The sequence below is a fragment of the Gekko japonicus genome, unplaced genomic scaffold (assembly GCF_001447785.1).
Source record: "Gekko japonicus isolate JY-2015 unplaced genomic scaffold, Gekko_japonicus_V1.1 scaffold668, whole genome shotgun sequence".
Lineage (NCBI taxonomy): Eukaryota > Metazoa > Chordata > Lepidosauria > Squamata > Gekkonidae > Gekko > Gekko japonicus.
This window is the reverse complement of record NW_015174861.1, coordinates 568,206-581,293: the sequence shown is the minus strand read 5'-3', so window position 1 is coordinate 581,293 and position 13,088 is coordinate 568,206. Positions and strand designations below refer to the sequence as shown.

At 43.3% G+C, this 13,088-nt stretch overlaps 1 protein-coding gene across 1 annotated transcript in view; it reads right to left on the bottom strand.

Moving 5' to 3' along the window:
- Positions 1 to 13,088, bottom strand: part of UTP6 (UTP6 small subunit processome component) — a 29,063-nt gene extending 15,975 nt beyond the window's left edge. The window contains exons 1-9 of the mRNA XM_015424699.1: positions 12,997 to 13,088; positions 10,099 to 10,183; positions 9,198 to 9,239; positions 9,013 to 9,105; positions 6,177 to 6,224; positions 4,388 to 4,451; positions 2,292 to 2,410; positions 2,027 to 2,104; positions 265 to 346 (exon numbers count right to left, since the gene is read on the bottom strand). Of these exons, the coding sequence (XP_015280185.1) occupies positions 265 to 346; positions 2,027 to 2,104; positions 2,292 to 2,410; positions 4,388 to 4,451; positions 6,177 to 6,224; positions 9,013 to 9,105; positions 9,198 to 9,239; positions 10,099 to 10,183; positions 12,997 to 13,088 (703 nt within the window). The remainder of the gene's footprint in view (positions 1 to 264; positions 347 to 2,026; positions 2,105 to 2,291; positions 2,411 to 4,387; positions 4,452 to 6,176; positions 6,225 to 9,012; positions 9,106 to 9,197; positions 9,240 to 10,098; positions 10,184 to 12,996) is intronic.

Below are 13,088 nucleotides of genomic sequence, written 5' to 3'. Positions count from 1 at the left end.
AACATCAGTTTACGCCAACAATACACTGCATTATTTGCTTGCCTTTGCAAGACCCCATTTTTCAGCACACGCAGCTCAAAACAGATCGGACATTTGGGCCGTCCAACCTAGCACACTAACAATATGCAAACTGAAGCGAATGACAGCCATCTTCAAGGCTCCCCAAGGTGGCTGAATACATGGTAGTAAACATGCTGCAAGGCTGCTACTTCTTTAAAAAAACTGAAGTCGGAGGTAGGAGGAGAAAAGGAAGGATTTGGTTACCTTTGATTTTCTGGATGGCCTCTCTCCAGACTATTCGAGCCAGTTCGCCATTAAGTATGTCATCAGAATAACTGAACTCACCCTGAAATTTTAGACAATGTGATTTTACAGTTAACAATCTCTCTCGTATGCAGAGAAGACAGAAACATGTATAGAATGCAACTGAGCCTTTTTTCCTCCGTAGTACTGATGCAATCCAAAGCTCGATAGAGCTCCAGTGCACGTACAGGGTTCCACATGCAGGTGAGTTCAGAAGAATGCTCCATATACAGTAGCATTACTGACGCAACAATGAAGAAGATGGTGCAGCCCCTTCTTGCATAAAGCACAACAAAGCACAGGCACCATTACTTATCGGGGAAGAATCAGACTATAATGCAAAGGCAGCAGTCGAAGAAGAAAGCACACATCACTGGTTAGCTTTAGATCCTAGAGAAGTGCTGCCAGTCAGAGTAGGAAATATTGATCCTGATGGACCAATAGTCTGATTCAATATAAGGTAGGTAGCTTAGTGTGTTTCTTGGAAATATTTATTTTCAAGTGGAAAATTAACTGGGGGGGGGGGGGGAAGAAGGAGGAGAATGAAAGTGCCAGGACAAAGCAAACTAGATATTCACTAAAACTTGAGTCAACGCATGTTCCTAAAACAACCAATTTTATTATTACAGTACTCCATCAGCTGAAATGCATGTTCCAGAAGTAGCATAAAACATCTTCATTCAAACCGGCCTTTGGCAGCCAGGGCGGAATTTAGCATCAGATGCCCACAAGGGCTCAGAGCACAGGGAACTCTAAATCCCATAGAATAAAATACAGAGACGTAGACTTTTGAACACCAATTTCCCAGTGATCTCTGAAAGAATGAATTAAAATCAATGCTCTATGAGCCAGTTATCTTGCCTTCATGAACAGACAGTGCACCTCAAGCTTTCCAGGCTCCTGATGCAAAACCCAGAAGATCTGCTGCATGGGAGACCACGGTGCCAGCATCACTCCTCCTCCTAACATGCAAGGTTTTCCCTGGGAAGACCACCCTTCAACCCTGCCTACATCTTAAGGACAAAAATCAGTAACCCTGACCTGGATATAGCCCAGGCTAGCCTGATCTCATCGGATTTCAGAAGGGTCGGCCCTGGCTAGTATTTGGATGGGAGACCACCAAGAAGTTCTTGGGGGGGGGGTTTGATGTGGCGGCAGGAAATGGCAAACCACCTCTGAACGTCTTTTGCCTTATAAAATCTTCAGGGTCAACCATACATCAGCTGTGACTTAACAGCACTTTTCACCACCAAAGAATCAGCAGGGTTTCGCATGATGCCTTTTTTTTAGCTTTAACGTGTGGGAACAGTCTATGGGAGAACCAGTACAGACGGGGCAGTAATTCTTGTCTCTTAATACAGAAGAAGAAGAAGAAGAGATTGGATTTATACCCCGCCCTTCACTACCCAAAGGTGTCTCAGAGCGGCTTACAAACTCCTTTCCCTTCCCCTCCCCACAACAGACACCCTGTGAGGTAGGTGGGGCTGAGAGAGCTCCTGACAGAAACTGCTCTTTTTCAAGAACAGCTCTTATCAAGGCCATCTAGCCAGGTGCAAGTGGAGGAGTGGGGAATCAAACCTGGTTCTCCCAGATTAGAGTTCGTGCACTTAACCACTACACCAAATCACCACATCAAATGCCACATCTTGACCACCTCAGTGGAACTGATTCACCCACATACATGCATTTTCAACGGCAGACCCACCCACCCATGTTTTCTTACCAAGTCCATTTTTGCTTGCTCAAACACTTTCTTTTCTTTCCTCTGCTTTTCAGCATGCATCAGCTCCATTCTAAAATACTACAGAAAACAGAAGGAGTAACAATAAAAACTAAGGCTCCAACCACCACACTGAACACATTTACCGGGTAGAAAGTGACAACCTAATGACACGTTCTATTAACATATAACTCTATGAGCTAAGAAGTGTGAATATATCTGTACATAAGAAATAGATATTTATATATAGAGCAAAACCATATGCTACCTCTTGATAAAGTTTGGGACACTCTGGGTGGAAGCGCAATGCACGCAAAAACAACTGCCGGGCATTTTCAGATGACAGGCGGTTCTCCATTTCCCATTTTGCAGCCATAATCCACAGAGCTGTAACAGAAAGGTGCTGGCTGTTACTGCATACAGCTGCTGCAAAACTAACAGGCAATAAGACATTATTCCAAACAAAAGAATCTACGCTGTATTCCCGCTTACTCGATTTTTGCCCCCAGTACTTGTGTTAATGTTGATGCTATCAGTTCACTGCATATGGCAGTAACAAATCCCTGGATTAAGCATTTGTGTATCTGAAAACATGCAGTCACTATCTTTGACTGAATGACTACCACATATTTTCACACAAGTAACTGCTATTCATATAAACTTTGAAAATGTGTGTGTATACACACACACACCGGTCTCAGGGCAGTTTTGAAGACACACTACATACATCATAATAAATGTGGTGGAGGCAAAATCTGGATTGTACTTGTTCACAAACAACAAAAACCCATCTAATCCAGAAGACCTGGGTGGGAAAAGGCTTAACACACGGAATGCCTGAAGCAGTTTCAGACCACATCAGATCCATGTAGCTCAGTAATATGGTGGACTCTTGCCGTTCACAAGTGATAACAGCAAACAGCTAAATCCACAGATACTGGGAGACCGGGATCTTCTGCCTCCAAAACCCAGCACCAAAACCATGAGATTCCCAGCAAAATTTAACTGCATAATTATTACAATGATGGCATAGTAGGAATAAAAACTTGCTGGAGACTGTATAATGAGATTTGATCCAGAATAAGTGAAATCGCAAATCATGAATCTGCAAGGGGAGAGGGTCTCTATAGTCCTTTTGGGATCTCCAAGATCCCAGGCACAGAATGGTCTTTTCCAACACCTGGTAGAAACATCCTCAGGAGGGAAAGATAGTCACCCCCCATTTTCAACTCAATGCTACTTTCCACAGGAAAGCACCCAAAGAAAAAATGTGGTGGTAACCCACAGTGTTAACCAGGGAACTTCTGTTTGTTGTTTAATGTGAAACAAGCCTGAAATATGCAGAGTCTCAGCAATGAATGGAACAAAAAACTAGATCTCCCTGTTTTGCCAAAGCAACTGGATATGGCCAAGTTTATACCAGCTCTCTCCATGTATCTTAAAGCTGCAACTCATTGAGCAAAAAATTATGTTTAGGGTATCCTGGACACCACAGAGACTCTTTAGCAAAGGACTGAGTAAGGTGTCTAATTGTTGGCACTGTAACTCACAGGAAGTGTTCCTTAAACACATGCTTTGGGTGTGTTCAGTCATTCAGTTTTTTCTGGAAAGAAGTTGCTTTGTATTAGACTGTGCATGGATTTATGAGGATGCTTATGTTTTTTTTTAAACTATTTAAACCAGCTGCCCATCTCTTGGAGGCTAAATGATGGTCAACAAAAATGGACCTTTCAGGCCCTTACTACAGCTAAAGGGGTCATATTACGACGCAGGAAAGATAAAAAACCCACCTCCGGAAAAAGTGCTGTTACTCAGTATTGGTGAATGCCATCACAAATCAGTGCACTGAGGACCTCAGAATTCTTTCAATAGCTGAACACATGGCATATACACAACAATTGCATATGGACTTATTTTTAGATATTTGGAAACCATTTACAGAAACTTATGTATAGATCTGCCACCACTGTTATAATTTTGTCTCTCTATATATCTTTTTTTTCTTTTTTAACTTTGTTTAGTTGTTGGATTTTAAGGGTTTTTCTCCCTTGTTCTTTTTTCCTGGGGGGGTTTTCCAACCAATGTTCCCTCTAAGCTGTGGAATCTAGTGAGCAAAAATTCTATTTTGCGAGCTACTAGCAGTAAAGTTGTGAGCAAGCGATTTGGCTACTGCATAAATCAGTTTGCTCTGGAGCCATCCTTCCTGAGCTGAGACAAAAATGTGTGAACTGGGGGCTAAAAAACTGTGAGCTAGCTCACACTAACTCAGCTTAGAGGGAACACTGGAAACAACCCTCAATTATATTTCAGTACTAGCTTATCATACCTCTCTGCTTGCAAATTACTGCTGTTAAGTTACGGTACCTGGTTTATTTGAATGAAGGGCCAACAGGGAAGAAAACACCTTGCTCAGCTGTATTTTCCTGTTCTGTAAGGAGACAGATGGCATCAGTCACACTGGTGTGTTGCTAACCTTTCAGCCTGAAATAGACTCGCCTGCATTACAAAGAGTGGCTATATTGTTGGTTTTTAGTACAATTAACAGTGGAAAAGATCCATCCACCTCTGCAATGCAAGAGACTTAACTTTTAGCATCCACCATCCCCAAGAGAGCGGTTTGGAAGAGAAGCAAGAAAACCCAAATGGCACCAAGAGTGCAAATGAGCCTCCTTTGTAAGGCAAACAGTGCTTGCAGTCACCCAGGAAAGCACAGTGACCTTGTCTTCTGACAGATTCTGAAAACATCTGGGACAATTCACACAGTCATTTCTTGCATAATGAGAAACCTCACCCTGAAGAGTACTGTTGAGGCTAACCTGCAATCTTACTGGGGGAGGGGAGTAAAGATGGATCTTGGAAAAGTACCCTCTTGCTACTTGGGGGGGGGGGGATCAAATGTCCCCCTTTGTTCTGGGGGGGGGGGGGATCAGTTTGTGGTGTTTTTTTGGCATCCCAAGAAGGGTTACACTAGTAAGCCTGCAGCTGATGCTCTTTTCCCTCTTTTCACAACAGATTCCTCCAAAGGGCCACTGTTGCAGAGACCGCAGAATCTGAAGCATTCCAAGCTTCATCCCATATATGAAGGAAAGAGAAAAATCCATAGGCCAACCCTGCGCTTGGTGCTGGTGGTGGTAGAAAGCGCCATCAGGTCGTAGCTGACTTATGGGGATCCCATAGGGTTTTCGAGGCCAAAGACAGTCACAGGTGGTTTCCCATTGCCTGTCTCTACATAGTGACCCTGGTATCCCTTGGTGATGTCCCATCCATGGGCCGACCCTGCTTAGCTTCTGAGATCTGAGGAGGCCAGGCTAGCCCGGGCCATCCAGGACGGGGTGTGCTTGGTGTTAAGCGAGTACAAATAAAAGCTTCAGTCAATTTCAGTCACTTTGATCAAGTTCTTCACCAATGCCAAGACTGCACCCAGTACTTCCTTGAAAGAAGCTCAATGGCTTATCAGTGCTAGTCAGTGGTCAAAGCAAGTGACAGGCGATATCAGTTCTCGGTAAAAAGGTAAAGGTAAAGGTTCCCTTGCTCAAAAGCCAGTCGAATCCGACTCTAGGGTTGCGGTGCTCATCTCCGTTACAAAGCCGAAGAGCCAGCGCTGTCCGAAGACGTTTCCGTGGTCATGTGGCCGGCATGACTAAACCCCAAGGCGCACGGAACGCTGTTACCTTCCCACCGAAGTGGTACCTATTTATCTACTTGCAATTTCTTGCTTTCGAACTGCTAGGTTGGCAGGAGCTGGAACTAGAGACGGGAGCTCACTCCGTCATGCGGCACCCGGGTCTCGAACTGCTGAACTACCGACCTTCCACAGCCTGCAGTTCAGCGTCTTAACCACTTGAGCCACCACAGCTCCTCAGTTCTCGGTACAAGCACACTAATACAATGATATTTTACATTCCTCTGTCTTAACCAGTTGAGCCACCGCAGCCCCTCAGTTCTCAGTACAAGCACACTAATACAATATTTTACATTCCTCTAACAGACAGCTGATTTTCTGGAAAAAGCATTTGGGATACTCCACTGGGAATAAAATATCCCACAGCAGCAACAGTTCTAGTTTTCTCTCCTGTTCTGTGCTGATGTCCCTTGTTGTGTGTTATATCAATTCATGCAGCCTGAATGGGAGACGTCATGCCCAAATACTCACCCATTTCTTGCAAAATGCAACATGAGACAGCCACAGTTGAATGTCATCCTATTGGGATGAAGCAAAGGGAAAAAAGAAACAGCTGAGCACACAAGTGCTATTTTCTATATACCATTCACCCAACACACAATAAACCTTCCTGTAACAACTGGCAGCAAAAGAATTGGGAGCAACATAGGAACACAACCAAAAATCCCACGATCTGCAGAGGGAGCCAGAACATGAAGGAGCATCGCTTTATTTGCCCTTAGGTGACCGTCGAGTCTAGCCCTCTCCTCCAGAAACAAAAGAGCAAGCGTTTCCTCACATCCACTGTATGCTAGCCAGAACATGAAGGAGCATCGCTTTATTGCCCTTAGGTGACCGTCGATTCTAGCCCTCTCCTCCAGAAACAAAAGAAGAAGCGTTTCCTCACATCCATTGTATGCCGTTGGAAAACATATACTCATGTTCTGCAACCATAAAGTATGCAACAGATTCCCTGCATTACAACTCTTTTCTTCTGTTCTCTCTGCTTGAGTTACTCGCTGGACTTTACAGCCTATTCTAACATAGCCAAAAAATGTTTTAATTTCATTTGATCTAAAATTAAATTAAAATCAATTTCATTTGATCTGAAATTAAATTAAAATTTAAACCAAGCACATCAGAAGACCCAGTATTAATAGTGATTAGTGCTGGACTAGGATCTGGAAGAAGACCCATGTTCAAGCCACCCCGCAGCCATGAAACCTTGCTGGGTGACCTCGGACCAGTCGCTCTTTCTCAGCCTGACCTATCTCACAGGGTTATTGTTATGAAGATAAAACAGAGGAAGGGAGAATGATGTTGTAAGCTGCTTTGGGTTTCCACTGGAGGAAAAGTGGGATATAAATATCTAAACAAATAAACAAACCTTTGCCTTGTGAAGCCAACACCCAAAGAAGGGCCTCACAGAACATGCTCACTGGTGTTTCCATGGGGAAGAGGTGCCTATGTTTTGGGGCAGCCACTACGGATGCCTCTTTACAAGGCCTCATTCACTTTATCCCCATCCTTCCCTCTAATGGTTCAATGAAATGTATACCCAAGGCTAGGTAAACGCCGTCACCAAGAACAACCCAATACACGTATGGAAAAATACTCAAATCAGCATAGCTTGTCAGTTTTAGCAACGGGGCTGTGCAAGGACTGAGGAGATTAAGCAGTGGAAGGATCCACTGGAGTAGCAAGGCCACCAGGTGGTAGGCTCAGAGCCAGTAAGCAGGTCAAGACAACCCCACCTCTTGCCAATACACTCCTCCAGAACCACTGTTGATTTCTCAATCTGCACTACTTTTCTGTCATCATTTTGTATGGCATTACAACAACTACAAATATTTATTGTGTCTCGTTTTCAAGCTGACCCTACAGATAGACCATGTTTATTCCCCAAATGAGAAAGGTGACAACTCAACACGAGGCCAAGATGAGCTGAGAACTGAATCCACAAATCCAAACCCAGAAAATTATGCACTGGGCCATGCAGTCGCTGTGCATTCATTTGTGAGCATTTCAGAACACCCAATAGCATCTACAGTATTCAGCTCGTGAATTTTTAAAAATGAAACCAGAGCACAATATTTTGGCATTAAACCCCTCCCATCGTTCAAGGAAAATATTTAGACAATGTTCACACAGAAGCCACCGAGCCTCCAAGGCCCCTCTCTCAGCTGTGCTACAAGAGGATGTGGCACACTGCAGCGGCTTGCTGGGCATCCACTCTTTTTACATGGAGTACCTGTTGGTGAGAAGCACCACAGCGAGGGCTGCAAAGCCCCACACAAGGTGTTGCTTTCAACCTGACAAGTTTGTTGTTCGGAATCCGGAACGGCTGATCATTTTTATACCCTTTCTTTGCAGTCACGCTGGCTCCCAAAGCATCTTACCATTCAAATCCAGAACAATATACAATTCAAAATAACAATGAAGCAACCTGGATGAGGGAATTGCACGGGTATACTTTTTAGAAAGGGGAGGACCCTTGAGCATGTTGGAAAGAGGGCGTTCTTCAACGATCAGTGTGTTGGAAATGAAAGAAAGGATGGCTGAAAGGGGGTGGCATGTGGATTCTCATCCCACACTGGAAGCTTTTACCTCTAATCTTCTCCCCACGCCTCCTGCTAAACCAATCGCTGTCACTACTGCTGGTCTTCCTAATCCCCCCACATACTTGGGTCTCAACAGATAAGAAGCAGGGCTCCCTCACTCAGACTAAGCTGTTGAATGGAAGCTCTCGATCTCTCTTCTCGGATCCTTCCTTTTCTGACAGCCACCAGGAGGCTTTACAAGGAAGCAAAGTCCTGCTGACCTGACTGCTGTTGCAGCAACCTTTTCACATAGGGTAGCAATTAGAAGCTACAATACACATGGTGCTTTGAAGCACAAACACTTCCCTCAGAATGAAATCAGAAGACACCTCAGAGGTTTCTACCTTTTGCTGAAATTCTGGGCCCATCCCTCTTACTGAGCACTGTCAGGATTCTTCAGCCCAAGGGCAAGAGGCAGCAGTGACACAGTGACTGGGACAGGTGTTTGGCCCTGAGCAGCATGGCTGCAGGGGATCTGGTCCTCCAGCCAGCCAGCCCCCATCTTCACCATACAGACCTCAATACTGAGCTCACCAAAAGCAGCTCCATGCCATCTGACTGTGGTTATTCTTTTTCTAGCAATGAAATTCCCTCATATTTAATATTTTCAATAAGTGGCATACCAGTTTGGATGGCACAAACCAGGTTAGTTAAACTGTTTTCCTGATGTCACGTTACACAAGACATTATACAAAACCATCCATTTCTATGGGATTTTTAAAAATTACCTTCCATTTTGTTGTGGCACGTTTGAAGACGCCATGTATCCGCTGCACAATAGAGTACTCAATCTCCTCTTTCTTAAACGAGTAGCCAATGCGCTAAGGGGAGGGGAAAGACACAATTACCAGCATTGCAGTCTTTTAAAATAATCCAACCACTTCTTCAAATTTTCAGTTACTTGTCTACTTACAGCTCTTCTTTTCTTAATCAATTCCAACAGATTGATTTCATACTAGGAAGGAAAAATATTTAGAGTAAGAACAGCAGGATTATCCAAGACTGGGCAGCTAGTATGCCAAGCCCACACATCTATCATTTAGACAAATACACAAAGATAATGACAATTAAGGGAGGTCGTCTGGGACATAAGGGCTGGGGAAAAGCCAACACATTAATTAATCCCAGTAACAATTTTAGCTATCAGTTATACACACCCATACTGCATATATGATTTATTACTATATCTATTGAAGTTTGAAAACGCAGAGTTAACTAAGCCATATTCTTCCTAAAGACAGAAGTGTAGTGGCAGAACGCTGATGGCCCATTCTGCCAACACGTTGCCAGGACCAGCTAGTTTTTCTTCCTTCCTTTTATATGAGGGGTACTCCTGGAGCCTGTGGCAGAACAGGTTGTCTTGAGCCTCTTGGGAGTAATTCACTTAAAAGATTCCTTTTCTTACCAGCCTAGCCTAACTCAGACACTCTCATCTCACCATAGCAGAATTAACTGGAATTCTACAGGGGCTAAACTAATAAGGTTGCCCAGTACTGAGGATTCTGTCTCAATGCACACGACACTCTGCACCCCTATAGTTATACCACAAGTGGATGAAAATTCTGGCACAACATATTTAAGCCTTGAGTATCCACAGAACTGGGACCAAAACAATTTGCTCAAACATCCTTAAGACAGGATACAACATGACCAGAATCAGAATCTGGAATTCTTCGTATGCCAAACTGTACAGTAGCCGCTAATCAGTCTTCTTTGAGTTGTGTAATGAAGGACAGGGAAAAAAGACAAAAACAATTGATGTAAAGAGATAACCGAGATAAATATCAAGAGAGAACTCTACATAGAAAAGTTACCTGAATATAACTGATAAAATCCTCCTTATGAAGCGCTCTCCGCTGTATTTTATATTCTAGAGCCGAGGTCTTCTTAATAACTGTCCTACAGAAATGTAAGAAGGTAGCATCCTGTCATGGTTCTGATCCATACAATATACCTTCACTGTACCATTTTATAAAAACCTCTTCTAAAATTTTGCATTTTTAAATATGACAACTGGTGTTGGCTAGACTGACTTACATCTATCCACAGCTCCATTTATAACTGCATACTACTTATAAATTCCAATGCTTATACATAAGAGTGTGTGTGTGAAGAAATCAAATGACAGCCAATATTTGAAAGTATTCAGTTCCTTTTCTTTCCCTGTTCATTCTTCTACAACAGTATCCTATACATGGTGCCCATGAATACAACAGCACCCACCATTTTGTTTCCTGGCATACTACTGGCTTCTTCCCTAAAACATCTCTTTGCCAGAACAAACAGCCAATCCTGGCTTCACCTCACTTGCAGCAGATGGTTCACAAAAGTCCAGGAAGCATCACGATCAGGGCTATTTTGGGGCAGGAACGCACAGGAACAGAGTTCTGGCTGGCTTCAGAGTTGGCCATGCCCACTACAGCCAAAACATCTGTGTGCATAGCTACAGAGGGAAGGCCTGGAGAGCGACACCCCCCCCAGCGACTCCGAGGTGAGTGGGCCAGGGGGGCCCCTGGAAGGATCGGGGAGGCATTTAAGTACCTCCTTATGTCTTCCTTGGCCTGTCCAAGGGCTGGCTTACCCGGGTGTTCTGCAGCTGTGGGGCACCTGAGCAAGCCAAGGGAAGGCCGTTTAAACGGCCTTCCTTCCCTCCCCTCCAAGGGCCTAATATGCTAATGAGCTGTACTGTCAGGGGTGTGGTCAATTATGCTAATAAGTTCCTGCTGGGCTTTTTCTACAAAAAAAGCCCTGATCACGATTATGTCATCTAATATCTAGATTTATGTGCTAAAACGTTCTCAGGAGAACAAAACATCATCTTAACTTTATTCAACTCTAATTTATTCTGAAGAAGTGTGCTTGCACATGAAAGCTTATACCTTGAATTAAACTTTGTTGGTCTTAAAGGTGCCATTGGACTCAGACTTTGTTCTAATTTATTCTATACGTTTTGATGGAATGAAGTATATTAATGGAGGATAAGCCTGTCTATAAATATTAGCCATAATTAAATGCCAGTGGCAGGCAGCAGTGCAACAAAGCTATTGGCTTCATACTCTGTTTGGGGACTTCCCAGAGACACTCAGTTGGCCACCCTGGAAAACAGAATGCTAGACTAGGATGGATTTTTGGTCTGATCCAGCAGGGCTCTCCTTATGTTTTTATACACAGAATATAGACCTCCCTTCTGAAAGTGCAAGTTTTTAATGGGAAATGTGGTGGCAGGAGAGAGAAGCCTAAATAAACAAGGGACATAACAAACTGTGTTCAACATGAAGAGTACCAGAAAAATATATATCCCATATAACATCCCAAACCCTAATCATAATTCCTACCTGATCACTTCCTTCCTACCTTTTATCTCATAGTGCCTTCATATTTGCAAACATTTCTCTGTAATCGAGGGGTCTAGAAATGGATTTTTATTAAATCAGCTTCTCATCGCTTTCCTATATTAAACTGGCAATTATAATTCACTTTAAGAGTTTTGAATTAATTCACCAAATTGTTCCCAAGATTAAATGAAAGTGTAGTTTGAAAGTGAGCTTTAAGTATCACATTAACAGCTTGCACAGATTATGCACAGAAAAGGGCAAGAGTCCAGTAGCATCTTAAAAACTAACAACATTTGTGGCAGATACCTGAAGAAGTGAACAGTGACTCACAAAAGCTCATACCCTGCCACAAATTTTGTTAGTCTTTAAGGTTCTACTAGATTCTTGCTCTTTTCTACTGCTACAGACAGAGTAACATGGCTACCCATCTTGATCTATACACAGAAAGTTATCTTCCACACCTCTGTTTGGGGAATAAATGGCTATAGCACAATCAGGAGTATCCTAACAATGATCTAGCACTTTAATATAGCCTGAAACACTATATGGATTCCTAATGCTGTTTCCTGGGGGAGACTCTTGTTCTGCAGAACTCTGCAGTTCTAGGTTGAGAATGGGTTTCCTTGACCAAACCATACACTGAAAAGAAAGCTGAATTAAGCAATGTTTTCACAAAACTTGACTTTCCATTACTTAAGTGGCAAACCAGGGCCATCAGTTGTTAAGAGTCAGAGAATTAGAAGCCAGATATGTAAAAAACAAGCATAGTGTTCATATGAGAATCAAAACAAGCAAGTATCAATTGAAGCATTAATTGGGAGACAGAGTCACCCAAATGGACATATTACACATTTGCAAACCCCTCCATCCTTAATACCTAAAAATTACCATGGGTCAAAAACATTTATGCATAACCATCAGGATTATAATCAGCATTAATAAGTGGGAAAATGGAATCATGGCATCCTAGATTTATTACAGCAATATGTGTCCTCGCATACATACAGGACTTTGTTACAAATTTGTTTTGAGACAAGTTCTTAGCCCCAAGGATCAAATCTAGACTTTGGTCTAGATCCCTCTCAAGTTCTAGGGTTGCCAACTGTTAGTTGGGAAATTCCTGGAGATTTGGGGGTGCAACTTGAGCATAGCCGGTTTTCGGGAGGGAATGGAAGGGACCTCAGTGGGATATAATGCCATGGAGTTTATTCTCCAAAGCAGCCGTGTTGTCCAGGGGAAGTGATCTCATTAATCTGGAGATCAGATGTAATTCCAGGATATCTCCAGGTACCACCTGGAGCTTCGCAACCCTACGTCCCAATGGTCAGAGTTGTTGCCCTCGTGACCCTTAAGGCAGCCTGCCTCTGCCTTGCTCACTTGATCTCCTTGTGAGTGAATAATCCGACCCTCTCCAGCTGCTCTAGCTCAGGGATCCGATCCTCAATGCGCTGTTCAACCCTCTCCGCCAT